We start from the raw sequence: 23,972 nt of genomic DNA on the forward strand, positions 1-23,972 counted from the left end.
TCTCCCCAACACTAAAGCCCTTCAGGAGATTTAGGAATTGACTAACACTTGGGGTTTGAATTTTGGTTTTGGTGTTTGGCCACACCCAACAATCAGTACTTACTCCAGATTCTGTGCTCGCTGCTATCCTATGCTGTTTGGTCCCTCAGCTAACATTCTGCAAGGTGAGACTGGAGCGATAGCATAGCGGGTAGGGCATTTGCCTTGCATGCGGCTGACCCAGGTTCGATTCCCAGCATCCCATAAGTTCCCCCGAGCACCGCCAGGAGTAATTCCTGAGTGCATGAGCCAGGAGGAACCCCTGTGCATCGCCGGGTGTGACCCAAAAGGCAAAAACAAACAAACAAACAAACAAAAACCAACAGTTTGCAAAGTCTTGGGGCCCAAGCAGAAGTACAGGGGGTAGAGCGCTTGCCTTGCACCCGGCTGACCCAGTTTTAATCCCCTGCATCCCATCGAGTCTCCCAAGCCTGCCAGGAGTGATCCCTGAGCAGAGTCAAGAGTAAGTTCTGAGCACTGCCAGGTGTGACCCTCCAAACCAAAACCAAACCAAACAAAAAACCAGAAACAAAAAACATTCTTTTGGAAGGTCCCCAAATAACGTCATGTTCCTTTGTTAAAACATGGACAAGAGAAAAGAAAAAAACATAATTGATGAAAAACATTGATGAGGGAAAAGAATACAAAATCGGCCTGGCCAACTTTGAACTTGCAGTGCTGACGCGATCCGCTCGGTCACACGTGGTTTTGCTTTAAGTCCAAGATTCCAGGAACCTCGCCACAATATTCAATGACAATGAGGACTGGCTGTGCTGAGGATTATTGTTATTAATTTCAGACCACACCCGGCGGTGCTCAAGGGCGACTCCGAGCCATTGTGCCTGCAAATCACTCAGCAGTGCTCAGGGCAGCTGGGACCCAGGGTTAAAGCCTGGCGTGCAAAGCCCTTGCTTAGGGCTGGGGCACCAGCACAGCAGGGAGGGCACTGGCCTTGCACGCATCCGACCTGGGTTCGATCCCCAGCATCCCACTGGGTCCCCTGAGCCCTGCCCAGAGTGATCCCTGAGCACAGAACCAGGAGTCAGCCCTGGGCATTGCTGCTGTGGCCCATCTTATCCTGCCTTCCATCCCACTAGTAAAAAGCCTGAGCTCATCCTGCTGATGCATCTCTCCGGTGTGGGACTTCCCCATCCTCCCATGAGGCCAGGGGTCAAACCCAGAGCTTCAAATATACTGCATGCAAAGTGATACTTAGTATCACTTCTACCATGGAGCTACATCCCTGGGCATGTACTGATGATTTGTGTGTGTGTGTGTGTGTGTGCGTGTGTGTGTGTGTGTAAGGAGCGATAGCACAGCTGGTAGGATGTTTGCCTTGCACGCAGGTTCAATTCCTCCGTCCCTCTCGGAGAACCTGGCAAGCTACCAAGAGTATCCCGTGGCATATTCGAGATGCCAAAAACAGTAACAAGTCTCACAATGGAGACATTACTGGTGCCCGCTTGAGCAGATTGACAACACAACGGGACGACAGTGCTACACTGTGTGTGTGAATGGTGGTGGGGGGAGGTCACACCCAGTGATGCTCAGGGGTTACTCCTGACTCTGCGCTCAGGAATTACTCCTAGAGCTGCTCGTGGGACCCTATGGGGTGCCAAGGATCGAACTTGGGTTGGCCTTGTGCAAAGCGAGAGCCCTCCTCACTGTACGATTGCTCCGGTTCCTGGAGGTGTGTGCGGATATAGATGTATGTGTGTGTGTTCGTGTATATGTGTGAGGGTGAGGGGCTATACCTAGCAGTGTTCAGGGGTTACTCCTGGTTCTGCACTCAGTTGTGTGGCCTGGCGGGGGGAGGGGGGCAAAGTTCCACTCACTTTTCTGCCCCTTGGTCACCTTGACCAGTCCTTGGCTCCGTGTGAACCTTGGTGTCCTCATTCGGGCACTGGGGACAAAAGCAGTGTCCCAGCAGGAGGGAATGAGCTCATGGGCAGCCCTGCCCCCAGCAGGAGGGGTGGGCCAGCCCCCCAGGCCCTGCCCCAGGACAGCTGCTGGAGGCCCAGCTGGTCCATGCAATGGATCCGTCTCGGAGATGCTCATTTGGGTTTTGTTTTGTTTGCGGCACCTGGTGGTGCTCAGGGCTGACTCTTGGCTCTGAACTCAGGGATCGCTCCTGGTGGGGCTCGGGACACCGTCTGGGGTGCCAGGCACTGAACCCGGGTCAGTCGTGTGCCCTTCCCACGGTCCTATGACTCTAGTCTCAGCTCAGAATGGTCTTATTGAAAAATGCTCAAAACCTGGTTGGAGCCAGAGCGGCAGGACTAGGACGGCAGGGAGGGCACTTGCCTGGCACCCGGTGGACTTGGGTTTCATCCCCAGCACCTCATAGGGTCCCCCCACCCCCAGCACCACCAGGAGTGGTTCCAGGAGTCAGCCTTGAGCACCGCTGGGTGTGGCCTCCAAATCCAAGCAGGACACCAACCCAGAGAGGCAGGTTTCAGTGGTGGCTTCCCGCTGGGTAAATGGGGGGGGGGGCGTGCCGGGAGAAGGCACAGCCAGGCCTGCAAGGGGTGAGAGGGAGGGGAGGAGGATTAGCAGCATCTGTCTCTCGCTGACATGGGACTTCAGGAATTTGCAGGAACCCCAGAGGGTGGGAGGCTGCCAGCAACGCAGACAGAGTGGGTGCAGGGTGGGTAGCTGGGCTGGGGGGGGCAGGCACGAGCGTTGTTGGGGGGCAGGACCAACTCAGCAGCAGCTGTTCCTGTCTCTCCCAGTGACCTGACCCAGCTCTAGCTGTGTGACAGGACTCAGCTTCTTTCTGGTCCCTCCTGGGAGCCAGGGACCGTCACCCTATCAATACATAGACAGCATTGGAGCCAGAGAGATAGTCCAGTGAGGAGGGTGCTGGCCTTGCACGTGGACGACCCGGGTTCGAGCCCCGTCATCCCATAGGGTCCCCCAAGCACCACCAGGAGTGTTTCCTGAGCCCAGAGCCGCAAGTTAACCCCTGAACATCGCCAGATGTGACCCCCCCAAACAAACCAAAAAATATATAAACAGAAAGCAGTTTATTTGGGGGGACTTGGGGGGAAGGTAGTTGGTTTGGGCCACACCTGACAGATAATACCGCGGGAAGGGCACTTGCCTGGCACAAAGGTGATCCGAGACAATTCCCGGCCTCCCATAGGATCCCTTGAGCACTGCCAGGATCCCTGAGCACAGAGCTGGGAGTAGCCCCTGAGCACTAATCTTCCCAAAAGAAAGAAAAGCATTTTGGAAAAAGTGTTTCTGGAGGAGTCACCTGCAGGGGATCAAGTGGCCAGGAGGACACGTGGGGCCCAGCAATGGTTCAAACGGCAGCTTCCTGTGTGGCACTCGGATGAAAAGCAGAGAGTGACAAGCAGGGACTGGGGGTAGGTGGGAATTTTGTAAATAGTTTTTGGGCCACAACCGGCGCTGCTCAGGGCTGACTCCTGACCTTACACCCAGGAACCACTCCTAGCGGTGCTCGGGGGACCCTATGGGATGTCGGAGATCGAACCCGGGTGGGCCAAATGCAAGGCCAGCACCCTCCCTGCTATACTCTCTCGTGAGTCTCAACTTTTTCTTTCTTTCTTTTTTTTTTTTAAAGTAAAACCGATTTGATTTGGAGGTTTTTAGGAAAGGGAAGGAGGGAGAGAAGAAAGTAACAGAGAGAAATGCACTCAAGGGAGAGAGCGCGGGCTTCCCCGAGGGCAGAGAGACCCCCTCCACACACCCCAGGGTCACATATGGAAGCAGAAAAAGTCCCCATCCCCAGAGGGGAGATGCGGGTGCCACAAGTGCTCGGCCACGTGGGCACAAGCAGCACATGGCCTCTGGCAGCATATGTGCCCTGGCTTTTGTTTTTGATTTGGGGGTCACATCCCCCAATGCTTGGGGGACCGGTGATGGATTCTGGGCCTCCTGCATGGAAACTGCTCATGACCTTCCATTCTCTCACCAGCCTCCTTTTATTTATTTATTTATTTATTTATTTTTGCCTTTTGGGTCACACCCGGTGATGCACAGGGGTTCCTCCTGGCTCTGCACTCAGAAATTACTCCTGGCAGTGCTCAGGGGATGCTGGGAATTGAACCCAGGTCAGCTACGTGCAAGGCAAATGCCCTACCCGCTGTGCTATCGCTCCAGCCCCTCACCAGCCTCCTTGGAATACAATTTTTATATAGCACAACGGGTAGGGTGTTTGCCTTGCATGCGGCCGACCCGGGTTCAATTCCTCCACCCCTCTTGGAGAGCCCGGCAAGCTACCGAGAGCATATCCTGCCCGCACGGCAGAGCCTGGCAAGCTCCCCGTGGCATATTTGCTATGCCAAACACAGTAACAAGCCTCACGATGGAGATGTTACTGGCGTCCACTCGAGCAAATTGATGAACAACAGGATGCTACAGTGCTACAGTGCTTGTCTGGTTTGGGGTCACACCCAGCACACTCACCCTCCCTCTCCAGCCCCTGAACCAGCAGGATTTGACCCTCCAGCCTCCTGAGCTACCCCCTCCCCTCTTCCGGACTCAGGGATGGGAGATGACCCAGAGGAGGTGCAGTTTGGGGGTGAAAAGCCGAGTTTGGGCATCGGGGATAAGAAGTGTCCCCAATTTTTTTTTTGAGAAGGGAGCTTGACCCACCCACAGGGTTTTGCTTTCTGGGACACACCCAGCAATGCTCAAGGGTTCCTCCTGGCTCAGCACTCAGGAGTTACTCCTGGCGGTGCTTGGGGGACCCTATGGGGTGGCCGGGGATTGAACCCGGTTTAGCCAAGGACATGGTATGTATGTACCTGTACCCCGTGCCATCTGCCTGGCCCCCAACTCCCAATTCTCACGTCTCCTCTCTTTATTTCCATCCCTTTCTAGGGGAGGCTCAGAGGGGCCGTCCTAGGGGTCCCCACAAAGCAGAGGCAGGAGGGCAGCGCCACGGGGGATGCATCCGGGCTCAGAGCCCTGAAAATGGATCCCTCTGGTGGGCCCCCCCTCGCACCTCCCCTTCCCCGGCCTCCTTCCGCCCCCAAAGAGGGCGTCTGAGAACAAGGCCCGGCCCGCGTCCCAGGGGAGAGGCCCGGGCAGGCGGGGACAGCTGCGGCACAGCCGGGCGGCCACCAGCTGCTGCCTGGGACACTGGCCAGGGTGGGGCGGGCACACAGTGCTCCCCCCTTGGACCCCCGGCTGGGGAGGCAGAGCGTGGGAGCGGGCTGCTGCCTCCGGGCTGAGTTTTGGGGTTTCACGCTGTGTTAACGGTCAGCTCACTTAATGCTCAGCAGCTGCGGGCCGGGCGCTGCCCACTTGGCAGCCGTGGGAGCCGCGGGAGGGGGCGCGGGGCAGAGGGTGGGGGAGGGAGAGCGGCTGTCCCGAGGCTTGGACATGCATGAGCGATGCAGTGGGCTGAGGGTGCCGCGTGGACGCATCTGGGCAGTAGCTCAGAGCCCACACGCCCAGGCTGGGGCGTCGGATGCATCAAAAGGGCCGACAAGGGCTGGAGCCCTAGCCCAGTGGGAAAGGGCGTTTGCCTTGCATGCGGCCAACCTGGGTTCAATCCCCGGCATCCCATAGGGTCCCCCGAGCACTGCCAGGAGTTAATTCCTGAGTGCAGAGCCAGGTGTAACCCCTGAGCATCGCTGGGTGTGACCCAAAAAGCAAAACAAATAAAAAAATAAAATAAAAAGGGGCTGACATGGGGCCAGAGAGAGTTCAGTGGGGAAGGTGTCTGCTTTGCACGAGGCCAACAGGGGCTCAATCCCCCCACATCCCTTAGGGTCCCCCGGACTCTGCCAGGAGCCATCCCTGAGTGCAGAGCCAGGAGGAAGCCCTGAGCACCGCCGGGCGGCGTACCCCGGCTCCAAAAAACAAAACAAAAAAGATGGGGCAGACACAGAGCAGATGACACCTCCTTCTGTTTTGTAGTGTATCCTGGTGTCATTTTCTGTGGATGTGGTCAGGTAGAGTTGTTTTTGTTGTTGGGCCTTTTTTTGTGTGTGTGTCTTTTTGGTGGGGTGGGGGTGGGCTAAAGCCATAGGAAGAAAAATGTGATGTATGTATCCAGTATGCACTATTTTTTTTGTTTGTTTTGCAAGAAGAGTTGAATTATTTTTGATAACAAGAGTAAATGGTGGAAAATGCACACACACACAAAAAAGGATGGGGCGGGCAGACAGACGCAAGATGGGACAAGCTAGACAAGATGGGACGCGGGCTGCGGGCGGCTGGACACAGAGCGGAGCCCGCAGAGATTTCAGTCACTCGGAGAGAACCATAGGGGGATGGAGTTGGGGGTCGTCCTCCCTCCTCCCCCACCTTCACCGGTTGCAGAGACGACTCCAGGCACACAGAAATTTATTTCCAAAAATAATAATAATTTATAGAAGGCCCTCTTGCATTTGTTTCAGGCCCCTCAGCGCCAGGTTTGGAGGGGGGCGGTTGCTCCTTTCCACCGAGAGGTGGTGGTGGTGGTGGGGAAATGGGGAAGAAGGGAGCCTGGGGAAGGGGCTTCTGGGGCTCCCGACCCCAACACAGGGAGGACCTGCCGGTTGTCCGTCCCCGGGAGCAAGGCCACGTGGGCCGAGGTGCAGAAAGATGAGCGGGAGCCTGACCCTTTCCGCCACGGGCTCCCTGCCACCAAGGTCAAGGGCCAAGTGGAACCCACCAGCACCCTGAGGGCAAGGCCTGAGGCCAGCCAGGGAAGGCCAAGGTCATGGTCAGCAGGCGGCTGGCTGCTCAGGTCTGCACTGGGGGGTAAGGGAAGGAAGGGGGCGTCCGTGGCAGGGGGTCGTGGCTGAACACGGAGTCGCTGGAGGAGCAGCTGCTTGTGGTCTCTGTGCTGGCGGTGGGGGAGTAGGGGCCAAAGGTCAGGCGGAGGTCCAGGTACTGCAGAGAACAGAGGGACGGTCAACCCGGGAGGTCTGCCTGGAGGGGGCGGCCCTGCCCGGGAGGCGGGAACTGTACCTCCTCGGACACGGCCAGCAGCACCTTGTCCAGCGTCTCCACCAGCTGTTTGAAGGTGGGTCTCTGCGAAGGGGCCGCGTGCCAGCACTCACGCATCAGCCCATAGCTAGGGGAGGGGCAGGCATTAGGATCCCCCCCAGACTGCGCCCCGGGGGGGGGGGCCCCTGGGGACCCTCCCAGCCCTCCCGCGGGCCAAGGTCTGGGTGGAAGTGGGGGCAGCGGCTCACAGCTCCGGAGGGCAGTTGGGGGGCCGGTCCATGCGGTGCCCCTCCCGCAGCAGCGAGAAGAGCTCCTCCACCGGGATGCCGGGGTACGGGGCGCCCCCGAGGGTGAAGATCTCCCACAGCAGGATCCCGAACGACCACCTGCAGGGGGCGCCGCAGAGGGTCACGGCCCAGCGTGGCTTGGGGCTTTGTGTGTGTGTGTCCGAGTGGGACTCGGTGTTGGAATGTGTGTGCGCTCGAGTGGGACTGTGTTTGTTTGAGCATGACTACGTGTTCGAGCAGTGTGATTGTGTTCGAGCATGTGGCTGTGTGTGGTCAAGGGTAAGACTGTATGTTTGAGTGTGGCGCTGTGTATGTTGGCGCGTGTGACTGTGCGTTTGAGCTTGGCTGTGTATGTGCAAATGTGGTTGTGTATGCCTGAGCATGACTATGTAGGTTTAAGCGTGTGACTGTGTGAGAGCATGTGATCGTTATGTTCGAGCGTGTGGCTCTATGTCCATGCATGGGACTGTGTCTGAGCATGTGGCTGTGTATGTTCAAGCATGTGACTGTATGTTCAAGCGTGGGACTATATGCTTGAGTATGTGACTGTATACGTGGGACTGTGTATGTTTGTGTGACTATGTTCAACCATGGAACTGTATGTTCAAGCAAGTGATTGTATGTTCAACTGTGTGACAGTGTCCAGGGGTGGAATGGTATGTGCATGTTGGAGCATGCGACTGTGAGTTGTGTGTGATGCAGAACACATGCTGTGTTTGATATGCTGTTGTGGGGAGAAGGGGCCACACACATCAGTGCTACAGGACGATCCTGACTCCGTGCTTGGGAACCATGTGGTGCTGAGTCCGAAGCCCAGGGCTCCCCCATGCAAAGAGCCTGCGCTCCAGCCCTTAGAGCCACCTCCTGGCCCTGGGCAAGCACCTGCCCTACCCGCTATCCTATCTCTCTAGCCCCAGTTTTGTTTTAATTTGGGGACCGCATCTGGCCAGGCTGTGGACTACTCCCAGCTTAGTGCTCAACCATGCCATGCTGGGAATTGAACCCAGGTGTCCCACATGCACAGTCTGTGCTCTATTTGTTGAGTTCTTGCCTGGTCCTAAGTCTGCACAAATCCAGGAATATCTTTTATTATTTTTTTTGGTGGGGGCACACCCAACTATGCTCACTCCTGGCTCTGCACTCGGGGATCACGCCTGGTAGTGCTCAGGGGACCAAATGGTGTGTGGCTGACCCAGGGATCGAACCTGGGTCAGCCACGTGCAAGACAAGTGCCTTAGTCATTGTACTTTTGCTCTGGCCACCAGGAATATCTTTTCTACTGAGGGGGCCACCCCCAGCTGTGCTCAGGGGCTCCTCCTGGCTCTGTGTCCAGGAATCACTCCAGCCGGGGCTTGGGGGCCCAAGAGGTGCTAAGGACTTGAAAAAGAGGTCAGCAGAATACAAGGACATCTGACCCCTGTCCTGTCTCTCTGTCCTCTCTCACTTTGAAGGGTCACACCCAAAGATGCTCAGGGCAGACTCCTGGCTCTGTGCTCAGGGGACCCTAGGGGATGCCGGGGATCGAACCCGGATTGACGGCTTGAGAGGCAAACGCCCTCCCCGCTGTCCTATATCACTCCAGCCCCTCTGGTTCGATGAACCCCATGGTGGTCAGCCCCCCCACCCCACCGATCCCCACTCCCAGGACTCACACGTCACTCTGGTGCGTGTACACACGGTCGAACAAGGCCTCGGGGGCCATCCACTTGACAGGCAGGCGGCCCTGGACGGAGGGGACCGGGCTGTGGGTGGCGAGCCCCCAGTCCTGCTGCCTGCCCCTGCCCCCCACCCCCAGCTCTGCCCGGCCCCTCACGTTGCTGGTTTTCTTGTAGTAGTCGATGTGGTGGACGCCCCGCGCCAGCCCGAAGTCCGCGATCTTCATCACATTGTCCTCGGTCACCAGCACGTTGCGGGCCGCCAGGTCCCGGTGGATGCACTGCGGGGCGGGAGAGGGGGAGGGACTGGGGGCGGGGCGCTGACCACCTCCCGTCTCTTAGGGGTGCGCAGGGATCCTTGATCCTGGCGGTGCTCACCGCATGGGATGCAAATGAGCCCCCGGTGGGCCCAAGAGCAAGGCAAACGCCCTCCCCACTGGCTATAGCTCTGGCCCCCGCCACTCCCTGGTTCTGGAGCTTGGAGCAGCGCTCAGGGGTCCCACAGGCCCCTCTGCTAGCTGTGTGGGCTTCTGGACGGTGAGGATGAGGATCCAACTCGGGGTTTCCCGCCTGCCCGCTCCACCCTGTCATGCTGTCACTCTAGTCCCACCCCCCTCCCCCCCTCCTCTTTCATTTTGGCCACACCCAGCAGTGCTCAGGACTGCCTCCTGGCTCTGCACTCAGGGATCACTCCTGGAGGGGCTCAGAAGACCCTATGGGATGTCGGGGATGGAACCCAGGTCGGCTGTGTGCAAGGCACGCCCCACTGTACTATCTATCATACCGGCCTAGATCGATGTTTCTTTATATTTCCTTTGGGTTTTTGGGTCACACCCAGCTTCTTCCTGGCTCTGCGATCAGGGTGGGAGGCTTTGGGGGCACATTTTGGGATGCTGGAAATTGAACATGCAAGGCAAGCGCCCTCCCCAGCATTATATTCGGCTCTTCCAGAGTTTCTTTTTTTTTTTTGGGGGGGGTCACACCTGACAATGCACAGGGGTTACTCCTGGCTCTGCACTCAGGAATTACTCCTGGCGGTGCTCAAGGGACCATATGGGATGCTGGGAATCGAACCCAGGTCGGCCGCGTGCAAGGCAAATGCTCTACCTGCTGTGCCCCAGTTTATTTATTTATTTTTTTTGTCTTGTTTTGGTTTTGGGCCACAGCTGGCAGTGCTCAGGAACCATATGGGATACGAGGAATCGAACCTGGGCCGGACACATGCAAGACAAGAGCCTTCTCTGCTGTACCATATTTACGGTGCTGGAGGGTCTAATTCTTAGCAGCTTCTAGCAGAAGGGAAAGATTTGGTCTAAAAATAACTGGGAGGAGGATTATTTTTACCCCCAAGGAATGCTCAAGGGAGGAGGGCTCACTTGCCCTCCAGGCGATTCTCCACCATATGGGGCCTGACAGGGACTCCACATTCAGATCCAGCAACACTGGGGACAGGCAAGGCTATACTCAGTGGGGCTCAGGGACCCGGGGTCAAACTTGAGTCCTTCTGCATGTCAGCATGTATTCCAGAGCCTTTTATTTTTTTTTTAGCTTTTTGAATCACATCCAGCAATGCTCAGGGGTTACTCCTGGCTCTGTATTCAGGAATTACCCCTAGCGGTACTCAAGGATGCTGGGGATCGAACCCGAGTCAGTCGCATGCAAGGCAAATGCCCTACCTACTGTATTATTGCTCTAACCTCCTTAACATTTTCTGGGGGTTTTTTTTGGGGGGGTGTCAAAGCGAAGCTTGAGTTACGCCTGGCTCTACACTCAAGAATTATGCCTGGTGGGGCTGGAGCGATAGCACAGCGTGTAGGGCGTTTGCCTTGCACACGGCTGACCTGAGTTTGATTCCCAGCATCCCATATGGTCCCCTGAGCACCGCCAGGAGTAACTCCCAAATGCAGAGCCAGGAGTAACCCCTGTACATCGCCAGGTGTGACCCAAAAAGCAAAAAAAAAAAAAATTACGCCTGGTGGGGCTTGGGGGACCCTATGGGATGCCAGGGATCAAACCCCGGTCGGCCGCATAGCAAGGCAAATGCCCTCCCCGTTGTACTATTGCTCTGGCCCCTGAGCTATTTTTCTGATCCTATCATTCATCCAATATTTTAGGGGGAGGGAGTTTGGGCCACACCTGCAGTGCTCAGGGATGACTCCTGGGAGGGTTCAGGGGACCAAGCAGTGCCAAGGCTCGAACCCGGGTTGGGAGATGTACAGCAAGCACCTGAACCTCTGTACTATCTCTCTAGTGTCCCCAACCATTTTTTTTTTCAGGAGGGGTGTCACACTGGTGATCAGGGTTTATTCCTGGCTTTGCACTCAGGAATTACTCCTGGCGGTGCTCGGGGGACCACATATGGGATGCTGGGAATCGAACTCGGGTCAGCTGCATGCATGGCAAACACCCTACCCGCTGCACTATCACTCCAGCCCCTATTTGGGTGACAGTGCTCAGGGCTTCCTCCTGGGCATGCTCAGAGGACCCTCTAGGGTGCCTGGGGATGGTTGGCCGTGTGCCAGGCCAGTGCTGTCTCTGCTGTCCTATCGACACTCGAGCTCTGAGGCCTCTCGGAGCTCACTGACCCATTTCACAGATGATGTCACTCACGTGCTGCCCACCCATCCTCACTGCACACCCACCCCCTCACGCCCTTAGGGTGGGTCAGGGCTGGCATGGACCAGAGCCAGGGGGCAAGTTCCATGCCACATAAGAATGGAGAGGCAGCTGCAGAGGTTTCTAGAACACAGGCCACCACCTCGGTCTCTACCTTTCGAGACTCCAGGTACTGCATGCCGCGGGCCACCTGGTAGGCGCAGGAGACCAGGGTGGGGAAGGACAGTGGTGCCTCCGTGCTGCGGGGCCCCTCGGGGCTGAGGTCCGGGCCCGGTGGGCGGCGGGCACGCAGGAACTCCCGGAGGTTTCCCTTGGCCGCGCATTCCACGATCACGTACAGGGGTCCTGGGAACACCGGGGGGCGTGGGAGACAGCAGGAGCTGCGGACCTGCATCCCCAACACCCCCCCACCCCCTCATCCTGTCTCCACCCGGCCCTACCTTCCTGGGTGCAGACGCCCAGTAAGTTGATGATATTCTTGTGCCGGCCAATGAACTTCATCACCTCCATCTCAGAGACCAAGTCAGCCAGGTCCTTGTCGGAGGCATTGTCTGGTGGGGCAGAAGGTGGGAGGGGGCATATTTTGAGGGGGGCACACCACCTGGGTGAAGTTGCAGGGTAGGGGACAAGAGGGGGACCCAGAGTTTGGTCAGTTGGGGCCTGGGCTTTCCTGCTGTGCGGCCTTGAGAAACCGCCCTAACCTCTCTGAACGGCCAGAGCCTCTGAAATAACAGCAGCTCAATCCTTATTTTCTAAAGGGTCATGCCTTAATTCTCAACACTGCCAAGACACAATAAGAGGGTCTGGAGCGATAGCACAGTGGGTAGGGTGTTTGTCTTGCACGCGGCCGACCCGGGTTCGATTCCCAGCATCCCATATGGTCCCTGAGCACTGCCAGGAGTAATTCCTGAGAGCATGAATGAGCCAGGAGTAACCCCTGTGCATCGCTGGGTGTGACCAAAAAAGGAAAAGAAAAATAAAGAAGAACACAGTAGATCTGGGTTTTTTGGTGGTGGTGGTGGTTGTTGTTTGGTTTTGGCTTTTTGGCCACACCTGGTGATGCTCAGGGGTTACTCCTGGCTGTGTCCTCAGGAATCATTCCTGGCTGTTTGGCTGTTCTTGGTGAACCCTATGGGATGCTGAGATGGAACCCAGGTAGGCCACATGCCAGGCAAGCGCCCTCCCCACTGTACTATCACTCTGGCCCAAGATCTGTTTTTCTCTCTTTTTTTTTTTTGGTGGGGGGAGGGCCTATACCTGGCTGTACTCAGGGCACAGGCTTTTTTTTTTCCCTTTTTGGGTTATACCCAGCGATGCCCAGGGGTTACTCCTGGCTCTGCACTCAGGAATTACTCCTGGCGGTGCTCTGGGAACCCTATGAGACACCGGGGATCAAACCCGGGTCGGCTGCATGCAAGGCAAATGCCCTACCTGCTGTGCTATCACTCCAGCCCAAAGGGGCACAGGTTTTGGGGGACTCTATAGGGTGCCAGGGATTGAACCAGGGTTGACTGCCTGCAAGGCAAGAGCCCTACTCACTATACTCTCTTTGGGCCCCACAAAGAGATCTAAGGGTGGCGGGGAGCAGCATGAGTGGCCGGGGAGAGAGCGGGACGGGGGGAGCCCTGGGTTCGGTCCCTGGCACCGCAGGGTCCCCTGAGCACTGCCCCACAAACAAACAACAGTAAAGCAATAGAGGCAGAAGAGAATGAAGAAGAGGCAGCTTGGCGCTCGTCCTCAGCACAGCAAGCAGGCTGGCGGCTGCCCTGAAATCTATTTGGCCAGGCTTGGCCTTCCCCTGGGTCTGGGAATTTAGGGGCCTGCCAGTGAAGTGCGCTCAGGGAGGCTGGGAGGAAGGAAGTGCTGCCGTGTCTCTTTAAAAGGCCGAGAACTGGGGCCTGATGAGAGGATGATAGGGCAGTGGGGGAGGGAGTTTGTCTTGTACATGGCTGATCGCCAGGTTCGATCCCTGGCGTCCCCTAGGGTCCCCCAAACACCACCAGGATTGATCCTGTAGAGCCAGGAGTAAGCCCTGAGCATTGCCAGGTGTGACCCAGAAACAAAACAAAAGACTAATTAAAATGAACAAAACGGCTGAGAAGCAGGGCTGGGGAGAAGACTCTCAGGGCTGGCTGGAGCACCTGTCTGCGTGTGGGAAGTCGGGGTGCAAACCCTGGCTTGGTGTAGTTCCCCAAGCACTGAGCTGGGAGTACCCCAAACCACCACCAGGTATGACCCCCAAACCAAAAAAGCAAAAACAAAACAAAATAAAAATGGGACCGATAATAAAGCAGGGAGGGTTACTTGCCTTGCACACGGCCCATTGGATTTGATCCCCAGCATTCCATAGGGTCCCCCAAGCCCCCACCAGGAGTGAACTCTGAGTGCAGAGTCAGGAATGACCCCTGAGCACTGCTGTGTGTGGCCCCCAAAATCAAACCAAACCCCAAACCCCATAAAAGAAAAAACAAGCAAAAGACATAAACAACCCAAAACCTCAGAGAGAGGGGAGAGAGTGAAAGGCTGAGGATCTGAGACGGCCCTGCCGGCCCCCATCACCCCCACCACCCGCTGACCTGTGGCATGTGGCCAGGACACTCCGCCCCCCACCCCACGCACATTTCTCAATCGGGCCTCCCAGAAAATGCCAGGTGGGTCCAGCTGTGCTGAGCGGATGGAGGGGGCAGAACTCAGGTTTGGCTCCTCGTAGCGGGGGTGGGGGGGGACCTGGGTGTCCCCAGAAAGGGACAGGATGGAGGCTCCAGGGCATTCTGAGCCCCCGGGGCTGCAGCTCAGAGATAAGAATGCCTCTGGGCCAAAAGAATGTTCTAGAATGAGGGACTGGAAGCCAGAATGGGGGGAGAAGGGGCCTTTCGGTAGACTTGTGGGGGCTGAAAGGGGAGACGCAGGGTCTGTGAGGCTAAGCTGGTTGTTTGGGGTCAGGGGTGACGACACCCCAGTTCTCATGGACACATCGCGTCCAGCATGAGGAAGATTCTCAGTGTGGGCCACAGGCTTGGAAAATGGGGTCTCATGGCTCCCACAAGGAGACGCAGTAGCGTCTGGGCAGAGAGCGGGGGAGGCCATTGTCCTTCCTGTTCCTCCAGTGCCCAGCAGGCAGAGCCAAGAGCCCCCAACCCCCAACACCAGGGGCCCCCACTCACCCTTGAGCATCTTCACGGCCACGGTGCTGGCTTGGTCGGGTCGCGCGGGGTCCATGCCCACGGCCTCGGCGCACACCACCTGCCCGAAGCAGCCCTCGCCGAGGGGCTTGCCCAGCACCAGCCTACAGGGGCGGGAAAGCGGCTCAGGTGCCCGTACGCCCCCACCCCCCTACCTCAGGGTGCTCCCTGCCTACCTGTCCCGCGGGAACTCCCACTGCGGGTCCAGGGGCAGGTCCACACTCACGAGGCCCGCCAGCAGCGGGGGGCCACTGGACGACAGCCGGACGCCCCGCACCAGGGACAAGCTGGACTTGGCTGAGGAGCCGGACTCCAGTGAGAACTGCAGGGCAGGAGATGGGACTATTGATGTGCTTGGGTACTAATGCTCTCAGTCTTCATTGCTCTAAATTATTGCTACTTGGGTATTGGTACTCTCGGGTACCAGTACTTGGGTATCCGTACAGATGTTCTAGGGGCATTGATGCTCTTGATTATTGATACTCCTAGAGTATCAATGCTCTGGCATACTGATGCTCCCAGGTACTGATGCTCTTGGTACTGATGTTCTGGGGCATGGTGATTGTTACTCTAAAGTATGGATGCTTTTGAGCATCAATGCTCTCAATTATTGATACTCCTGGGTTTCAAGGCTCTGGGACAGCAATGCTCCCAGGTACTGATGTTCAAGGTTATTGCTACTCTCAGGCACTAATGCTCTCAGCCATCAGTGCTCCTGAGCATCAATGCTCTCGATTATTAATATACTCTTGGGCATCAATGCTCCCGAGTATCGATGTTCTCGGGCACTGATGCTCTTGATCACCAGACATTGATGATGCTCTCAATTATTGATATTCCCGACCACCAGTGCTCCTTGGTATTGATGGTCCCGGCCATCAGTGCTCCCGGCTGAATGCTCTGGGGCAGAGATGCTGGGATGAGCACGTACCTGTCGGGCTAGGGGGAAGCGGGACAGCTTCTGCACAGTGGGGGGCTGCCGGGGGTGGCGGCTGCGGAGCACCTGGCCGCGGTACAGCCCAACCAGCACCAGGAGCACCACCAGGGCCAGCGAGCCGAGCACGTAGAGGATAACGTCTGTGTACTTCACCTCGGGCGCCGCTGCTGTCCACGCCACCTCCTCCTCTGCCCACAGATGACATGCAGTGACTGACAGCCCCCCCAACTCCCATCACACACAGGAAAACCCACCCCTATAAAAAAAAAGCTACAGATAAAGGGGGCTGGAGCGATAGCACAGCGGGTAGGGCATTTGCCTTGCACACAGCCGACCCGGGTTCGATTCCCAGCATCCCATATGGTCCCCTGAGCACTGCCAGGAGTAATTCCTGAGTGCAGAGCCAGGAGTAACCCCTGTGCATCGCCGGGTGTGTGTGACCCCCACCCAAAAAAAAGCTACAGATAAGCAAACCCTCAACTGGTTAACATTAGTGTCAACTTCTGGCTTCAGTGACGATGCATTTATTTTTCCCTTTAGATTTGGGGGTCACACCTGGCAGTTCACAGGGTTTACTTCTCTCCTGGCTCTGTAGTCAGGGGTGACCCCTGCCCAGGTAGTACTCAGGGGTGGTGCTGGAATTGAACCCAAGTAGGCCATGGGAAAGACAAACACCTCTCTCCCAACCTCTCCCATGCTAGCTCAACAAAATTTTTTTAAATTTAGAAAGTTGGGGCTGGAGCAATAGCACAGCAGGGAGGGCGTTGGCTTTGCATGTGGCCAACCCGGGTTCAATCCCTGGCATCCCATAGAGTCCCCCTGAGCACCTCCAAGAATAATTCTTGAGTGCAGAGCCAGGAGTAACCTCTGAGCATCGCCGGGTGTGACCCAAAAAAGCAGAAAAAAAAAAAAAGCAGAAAAAAAAATTAAAAATTTAAGAACAAAATTGAAAAACAAAAGACAGAGCAATAGTAGAGTGGGTAGGACATTTGCCTTGCACATGGCTGATCCCCAGCATCCCATATGGTCCTCTGAGCACTGTCAGGAGCAATTCCTGAGCACAGAGTCAGGAGTTACCCCTAGCATTGCTAGAGGTGACCCCAAAAGCAAAATAGATAAAAATGAAATAAACAATTGTTACTGTCATTGTCACTGTCCTCCCGTTGTTCATCAATTTGCTTGAGCGGGCCCAGTAACATTGTGAGACTTGTTACTGTGTTTGGCATATTGAATACGTCGTGGGAAGCTTGCCAGGCTTTGCCGTGCAGGCGAGATACTCTCGGTAGCTTGCTGGGCTCCTCGAGAGGGGCAGAGGAATCGAACCGGGTTGGCCATGTTGGCTGTGTGCAAGGCAAACGCCTTACCTGTTGTGCTAATAAGTAAAAGAAGCATCTTCAGACACAGCAGCAAAACATCTATCTTGCCAGTACAAGGCCTTGAGTTTGATCCTAAAATGCCATCCATGCATCAATGGGGGTCCTGGGGGTCTCTGCCATTGGGGAGTCTAGATACCTGGACCCCAGTGAGTGATATCACTAAAAACATAGCTGCGGAGAGATCCGCATTCTAGTGTGTATGTGGTTGTCACAATAACTACAACACAAGGGTGAAAGTGGTGGCTGGAGCCATAGTACAGCAGGTAGGGCTTTTGCCTTGCATGTGGCTGACCGGGGTTCGATCCCAGCATCCCCTAAGGTCCCCCGAGAACTGCTAGGAGCAATTTCTGCATGCAGAGCCAAGAGTAACACCTAAGAACCCCTGAGTATCGCCAGGTGTGACACCCCCACAAAAAAAGGTGTAGAAGTGGCGGGGGGGCTAGGTGAGGTGGGGGCAGGAATGGTTCCCAGGGTTGGAGCTTGTGCTTTGCAGGGAGAAGTCAGGTTCGAGCACTCTACAACTTCGAGCAGTGAATCCTCAGCACACAGCTGAGTAACCACTCCCACCCTCCCCATCCAGTGTGACTCTTAAAGTTTAAAAATTCGGGGCAGAATGGGGCTGGAGTGATACAGCGGGTAGGGTGTTTGCCTTGCAAGCAGCCGACCTGGGTTCAATTCCCAGCATCCCAAAGGGTCCCCTGAGCACTGCCAGGAGTAATTCCTGAGTGCATGAGCCAGGAGTAACCCCTGTGCATCGCCAGGGGTGACCCCCCCCCCAAAAAAAAATCTCGAGGCTGGAGAGATCATACAGAGGTAAACGTGCTTGCTGTGCATGCAGCCCAACCAGGGGTTCAATCACTGATCCATGGCCCCAAAAACAAAAACAAAACTTGGAGCTGCAGAGACAATACAGAGATGAGAGCAATTGCCTTACATGCAGCCCACCCGGGTCTGATCCCGGGTACCATTTATATACAGTGCCCCTGTGCGCTTACAGATACAGCCCCTAAACCAAACCAACCAACAGAAAATGAAACCAAAAAAATCAGGGCTGGAGAGATACTATAGCGAGTAAGGCACTTGCCTTGCAGGCAGTTGACTTGGGTTCGATCCCCAGCACCCCATACGGCCCCCTGAGCCTCTAGGAGTGATTCCTGAGTGCAGAGCCAGGAGTAAATCCTGGACATCACTAGGTGTGCACAACCCCCCCCCCCCCAAAAAAAAACACCAACAAAAAAATGAAGCCAAAAAGCCAAAGGGAAGGGGAATAGAAGAGAAAGAATGCAGATGAGGCTGAAGGAGAGTGGGCACAAGGGGCTGATGCTGGGCCCCCAAATTCCATCTTCACATTCCATGTGCTCTGGTTCTCGGAGCACAGCTGGGAGCAGCCCCTGAGCACCTCCCTGCCTGAAAACGGAAGGGAGGGAAGAAGGAAGGAAGGAAGGAAGGAAGGAAGGAAGGAAGGAAGGAAGGAAGGAAGGAAAGGCAGGCAGGTTCCAGATACAGCCAGCATGAAAATAAGCTCATAATGAAAACACTTTTTTGGTGGGGAGGAGGGCAATCCTGGCAGTGCTCTGGGGACCCTATGGATGTCAGGGATTGAAGGCGACTCAGTCACACGCAAGGCAAGTGCCCTTTCCGCTGTCCCATCTCCCTGACCCCACACACATTTTCTTTAGTTTGTTTTGGGGTCCCACCCCGCAATACTCAGGGCTTCCTCTTGGCTCTGTGTTTAGGGATTCCTCCTAGTGGGGTTTGAGGAACCCGAGGGGGTGGCAGGGATCAAACTCAGATCCACCACGTACAAAGCAAGCGCCCTACCCATCGTCCTGTGGCCCTGGAAACACACATCTGCAGACTATGGATCCTGAATTCCCAGGATGGGCGCCCCCTGTCCCCCCCACCATCCCCAACAGCCGCGCTCACCTGTCAGCACCGTGAGCCAGGCCGACTGGTAGGAGAGGCCGATGGAGTTGCCGGCCAGACAGGTGTACTCGCCCGCGTCCTCAGCCGACACATTCCGCAGGTACAGGACCTCGACCTCGGAGCTGTTGATGTCCGCCGTCTGCAGGGGCAGTGGGCACGGTGAGGGCTCCCCGCGGGGCCAGGGGGCCGGGCAGCCGCCTCCAAGGGGGCGGTGGGGCGGGGACGGGACCTTCAGCACTTGCACATAGGGGAACCCGTCGGCCCCGAAGCTGCTGCCATTGATGACGATGTGTTTCAGCCACTGGATGTGCGGCTGCGCGTCGCTGTAGACTTTGCATAGGAGCTCCACGTCGCTGCCCGCCACGGCGGTGGTGTTGGCCGGGAGGCCGGCCTGCAGGATGGGCCGGTGTGGGGACCGCTCTGGGGGCCGGGCCGGGCCGTCAAAGCAGGCCAGTGACCCCGAACCCCTAATGCCACGAATGAACCCCGTGCCTCTGGCCTCTACCCTGCTCCAGGCAGGGGACCTCTGATGTTTGTTTTGGTGCTACATCCAGAGTGCTCAGGGGTTACTCCTGACTCTGCACTTAGGGATCACTCATAGGGGACTTGGGAGATCCATCTGGGGTGCTGGGACCGAAATCGGGTCAGGGTGTGAAACACAAGCACCTTACCCGCTGTGCTATCTCTCCTTTCTGATTTGAACCATTGGTCTGATTCCTTCTGGCCCTCAGGGCTAAACCATTCTTGGACTCCCTTGGGGGTGTGTGGGGGGTCTCAGACAACTTCTCAGCTCAGCATTCAAATCTTTCTCCAGTGTGCTCAGCACATTATGACCACACCCCAGACACACACCTTCCCCTAAATGCCACGCATTTGTTGCGGGGCTGAGGGGGAAACTAAGGCCATGTCCAGCAGTGCTAGAGTCCAGCTCTACACTCAGGGGTAACTCCTGGTGGGCTCAAGGGAGCATGTGGTGTCAGGGATTAAATTAGGGTTTAGTATATGCAAAGCAAGCACCTTAATACCTGTTAAATTTTGTTTTTAACACCTGACTGTGTTCAGGGCTTCCTCCTGGCTCTGGGCTCAGGGGTCACTCCTGGAGGTGCTCAAGGGACTCTATGGGATGCTAGGGATCGAATCCAGGTCAGCCGTGTGGAAGGCAAATGTCCTACCTTCTGTACTATCGCGTAGACCCTAGTTGGAATAATTTACCTGGATCTCCCCACAATCACACCCCCTGGCCCCAGCCCACTCCCATTTCGCCTGTTCTCCGCTCACCCAGCACATCCAGGAGGTAGCTGTAGCGGATGCTGCCCACAGAGTTCTCCACCAGGCAGGTGTAGGTGCCACGGTCCGAGGGTACTACACTTTCCATCACCAGGCTCCAGTGCTGATGGCGCAACTGGGGGAGGGGGTGTGTCCTAAGAAGGCCCCGCCCACGGGCGTGTCCACGAGGAGGCCATAACCCCTCCCCCAGCAAGAAGACTGATTCCAGCCCTGGCGCCTCTTGGGCACAAACGGCATGGGGCGTGGAGCGTGGAGAGGCGGACTCATCTGAATCGCTAGTTTCATGCTCTTTAGGGGTCCTGCAGCTGCCTCAAAACCCTCAAAGGGCGCCCCTTTGAGCGCCCCCCTCCCCCGCAGCGGAGCCCCATGAGAATCACAGCTGTCAGTAGCATCGCCTTCCCGTGCTCTAGCAAGGGGCTGCGGGCCCGCAGTGGGGGGGTCCACGTGGTCCCGTCTTGCACGCTCACCCGAATGCCTCCGATGCGCTGTTCCCCGTGGAAGGCCTGGCCGTCCTTGAGCCAGCGGATGGTGGGCGTGGGGTTGCCCGCTGCAGGGCAGCGGAACTTGACCGTGTTCCCGGCGGGCACCGCGTGCAGCTTCTTCTCCATGCGCTGGGGATGGGTCCAGTAGGGGGCTGGCGGGCAAAGAGGGCGGCAGGTCTCAGTGACCACCCCCTCCTCCCCACCTAGCCTTCACTTAGGGTTTCATAGGGGTATGCGGACCGGGATGAAGCAATGCATCAGGGAGAACTCATACTGACCTTGCAGCGGAGACACATGCCCATTGGTGGGGTCTTTGGAGGTCTGCTCATCATTCCCAATACGGGCGGTTGAGGAGTCTATGTCGGGGACAGAGAGAAGCCGCTGAGGTCCAGGATTAAGTCCCCACTGTTATTTCTCACAGTGCAGGCACCCTTTCACCTCGGCAGGCACCCACTTACCATCCATCACCAAGGTGAGGTTGTACAGGACAAGCAAGGAGCCTCGTGCCAGGCAGAAGTAGTGACCGGCGTCCTGGGGGAGGAAGCTGGCGATCTCCAAGCGACCCCTCCAGCCGCGGACGCGGCCAGCAGGAGCCAGGCGGGCACCATCCTTGTACCAGTGGCCGCCGCCGCGCTCGGCTCGCCCACAGCACAGCCGTAGGGGGCGCCCGAGAGCCACGCTCAGCTCCTGTTCTTGCTGCACGGGGCTGGGGGTCAGGCAGGGCTCTGTGAGGGGGTGGGGAGGGGTAAGGAGCAGAAGGTCCCCCGCGCTCCCTGGGCCTGCAGACAGCATGCAGCACACAGCACACATGAGCGATTCCTGACACATGCGGGACCGAGCCACTCATGTCAACCCCATGCCATCATGCCACAGGGCTCACACAGGACACACGCACACTCGGGGCAATACACACAATGCGATGCTACAGTCAGGCTTCCCAAGTCACGTTCTTTTTTTGACTTTTGGAACACACCCGGTGGTGCTCCAAGGACCATCAGCCGCACTGCCTGCAAGGCAAATGCCAAACCCACTGTGCTATTAATGTCACTTTTTTTCCTTCCTCCCTCCCTCCATCCCTTCCTTCCTTCCTCTCTCTCTTTTTTGGGGGGTCACACCTGATGATGCACAGGGGTTAATCCTGGCTCTGTACTCAGGAATTACTCCTGGCGGTGCTCGGGGGACCCTATGGGACTTTGAGAATCGAACGCGGTCCGCAGCGTGCAAGGAAAACGCCCTACCTGCTGTGCTATTGCTCCAGTTCCCTTCCTTTCTCTTTCTCTTTGTTTTCTTTCTTTCTTTCTTTCTTCTCTTTCTTTTTTAATGACTAGAAAACTTTATTTTTTTTTCTTTTTGGGTCACACCCGGCGATGCACAGGGGTTACTCCTGGCTCTGCACTCAGGAATTACTCCTGGCAGTGCTCAGAGGACCATATGGGATGTTGGAAATCAAACCCAGGTCGACCGACCCTGTGCAAGGCAAACGCCCTACCCGCTGTGCTATCACTCCAGCCCCTGGTTAGAAAACTTTAAAATATATTTTGTATTTATTTTTTGAACAGTGAATCACTGCGAGCAACAGTTACAAAACTTTCACCTTTGAGTTTCAGTCACACAATAATGGAATCAATCTCTCTTTGTTTTTCGGGCACACCTGGTAGTTGCTTAGGGGGCCACATGTGGTGCCGCGGATAAAGCCTCAGTCAGCTATGTGCAAGGCAAACGTCCAAACCTGATGTCCTATCCCTTCAGCCTCCAAGCCACGTTTTTTGTTGTTGTTGTTGTTCGATTTTTGGTTTGACTTTTGGGTCACACCCAGCACTCAGGGCTTGCTCCTGGTTCTATACTCAGGAATTACTCCCAGCAGTGCTTGGGGACAATATGGGATGTCAGAGATTGAACCGAGGTTGGCCACATGCAAGGCAAGCACCTACCTGACCCTTCAAGCCACACTCTTCTCTTGCCTTTTGTTTGCGGGTCACACATGGCAATGCTCAGGAGCTACTCTTGGCTCTGTGCTCCATGCAGACATCCTGCATGCAAAGCCTGTGCACAGCCTACTGAGCTTTCTCGGGCCGAGACACGTCTGGTGCACAGAACACACTCAATCACAGTCACGCACACACACACGCAGAGGCTCACCACCAACGCTGCAGCCCAGCCTAGGGTCCCGCGCCCTGCAAGGCTGGTTCTCTCGCGCGGGCACAAAGCGAGGAGGCCACACACTGCGAGTCAGACACTGAAACTTAGGGTCCTTCTCGGCTGCCCCGTTCCTCCAGGCTGAGCTCAACCAGCGGCTCCCGCTGGGTACCCTCCACCCAGGTCTCCTGCTCCCACCCCAAGACTCCATACCCAGCTCTGTCTCCTCCGACGTCTCCAGGGACAAAGCTGGAGCCCTCGGGGCCCCCAGCAGGAGCCCCAAGAGGACTAAGAGCAGCTGCATCACCTTCCTGCGGGCTCACAGAGATGCGCGCGGAGTTTCCCAGTGACTGCTTCCTGTAAGCAGGAGAGAAGCGCGCCTAACGCATGCGCACACCTTGGCCAGCAGAAGAGGAAACTGACAAGCCAGAGTCGTCGTACAGCTGGGAGGGTGTTTGCCTTGCACGCGACTGTCGCGGGTTCGATCCCAGGCTTCCCCAAATCTGCCAGACGTGATCCCTGAGCGCAGAACCCGGAGTAAGCCCTGAGCACAGCCGGGTGTGGCCCAAGAGCAAACAACTAACAAAGGAAACTGAGGCAGAAAGTGGTGGTTCCCAACCCTCTGCCAGGCTGCAGCTCGACATAGCGTGAGCCAGCTGTGTTCTTGCCAGAGTTCAAGGGCTCTCTCCTTCCTTGATGGGCTGTCGGGGGTGGGGGGGTTGCACGGGCTGGCTTCCCGCGCCCCCCCACCCCCAAATCCCGCTGAGACTCTGGCACAAGTTCACAGAAAGGACAAATTGGTGCCCCTCTCCCGGGAGGGAAGTGGAGGATGAAGACAGACTCCTGTAACCTCTCAGCACACATAATTTATTTTTTGCTGAATAAATGAATTTATTGCTGAAGAGCAAAAAAAAGAATTTAAATAGAGAAAGGACAAAAGAAAAAAAGGAGCAAGATCTGAAACCTAATCCAAGGCCAAACTTCTTCAGCATCTGGATGTTATCTGATAGGCACCCCCTCATCCCCCCAATGTTCCTTATAAGCATTGCTGACGTTTCTATGTCCAGCTTTGAATCCTTCTAGAAGCCGGCTTGCTCATTTCTAGCAAGGCAGTGTCCAGCAGAATTTCTTCCCCAT

At 56.4% G+C, this 23,972-nt stretch overlaps 1 protein-coding gene across 1 annotated transcript; it reads right to left on the reverse strand.

Moving 5' to 3' along the window:
* Nucleotides 1-6,583: 6,583 nt before the first annotated feature.
* Nucleotides 6,584-23,167, reverse strand: FGFR4 (fibroblast growth factor receptor 4). The gene is made up of 17 exons (XM_056113125.1): nt 23,049-23,167; nt 21,158-21,424; nt 20,978-21,055; nt 20,685-20,851; nt 20,209-20,332; nt 19,160-19,350; nt 18,931-19,069; nt 15,623-15,816; nt 14,868-15,013; nt 14,674-14,795; nt 11,950-12,060; nt 11,664-11,854; nt 9,052-9,174; nt 8,891-8,961; nt 7,200-7,337; nt 6,973-7,078; nt 6,584-6,894 (listed from the first exon to the last, which is right to left on the reverse strand). The coding sequence occupies exons 1-17, from the start codon at nt 23,137-23,139 to the stop codon at nt 6,745-6,747; spliced, it is 2,409 nt and encodes an 802-aa protein (XP_055969100.1). The 5' UTR covers nt 23,140-23,167; the 3' UTR covers nt 6,584-6,744.
* Nucleotides 23,168-23,972: the final 805 nt, after the last annotated feature.

Source organism: Sorex fumeus, unplaced genomic scaffold, assembly GCF_029834395.1.
Source record: "Sorex fumeus unplaced genomic scaffold, SorFum_2.1 ptg000019l, whole genome shotgun sequence".
NCBI lineage: Eukaryota > Metazoa > Chordata > Mammalia > Eulipotyphla > Soricidae > Sorex > Sorex fumeus.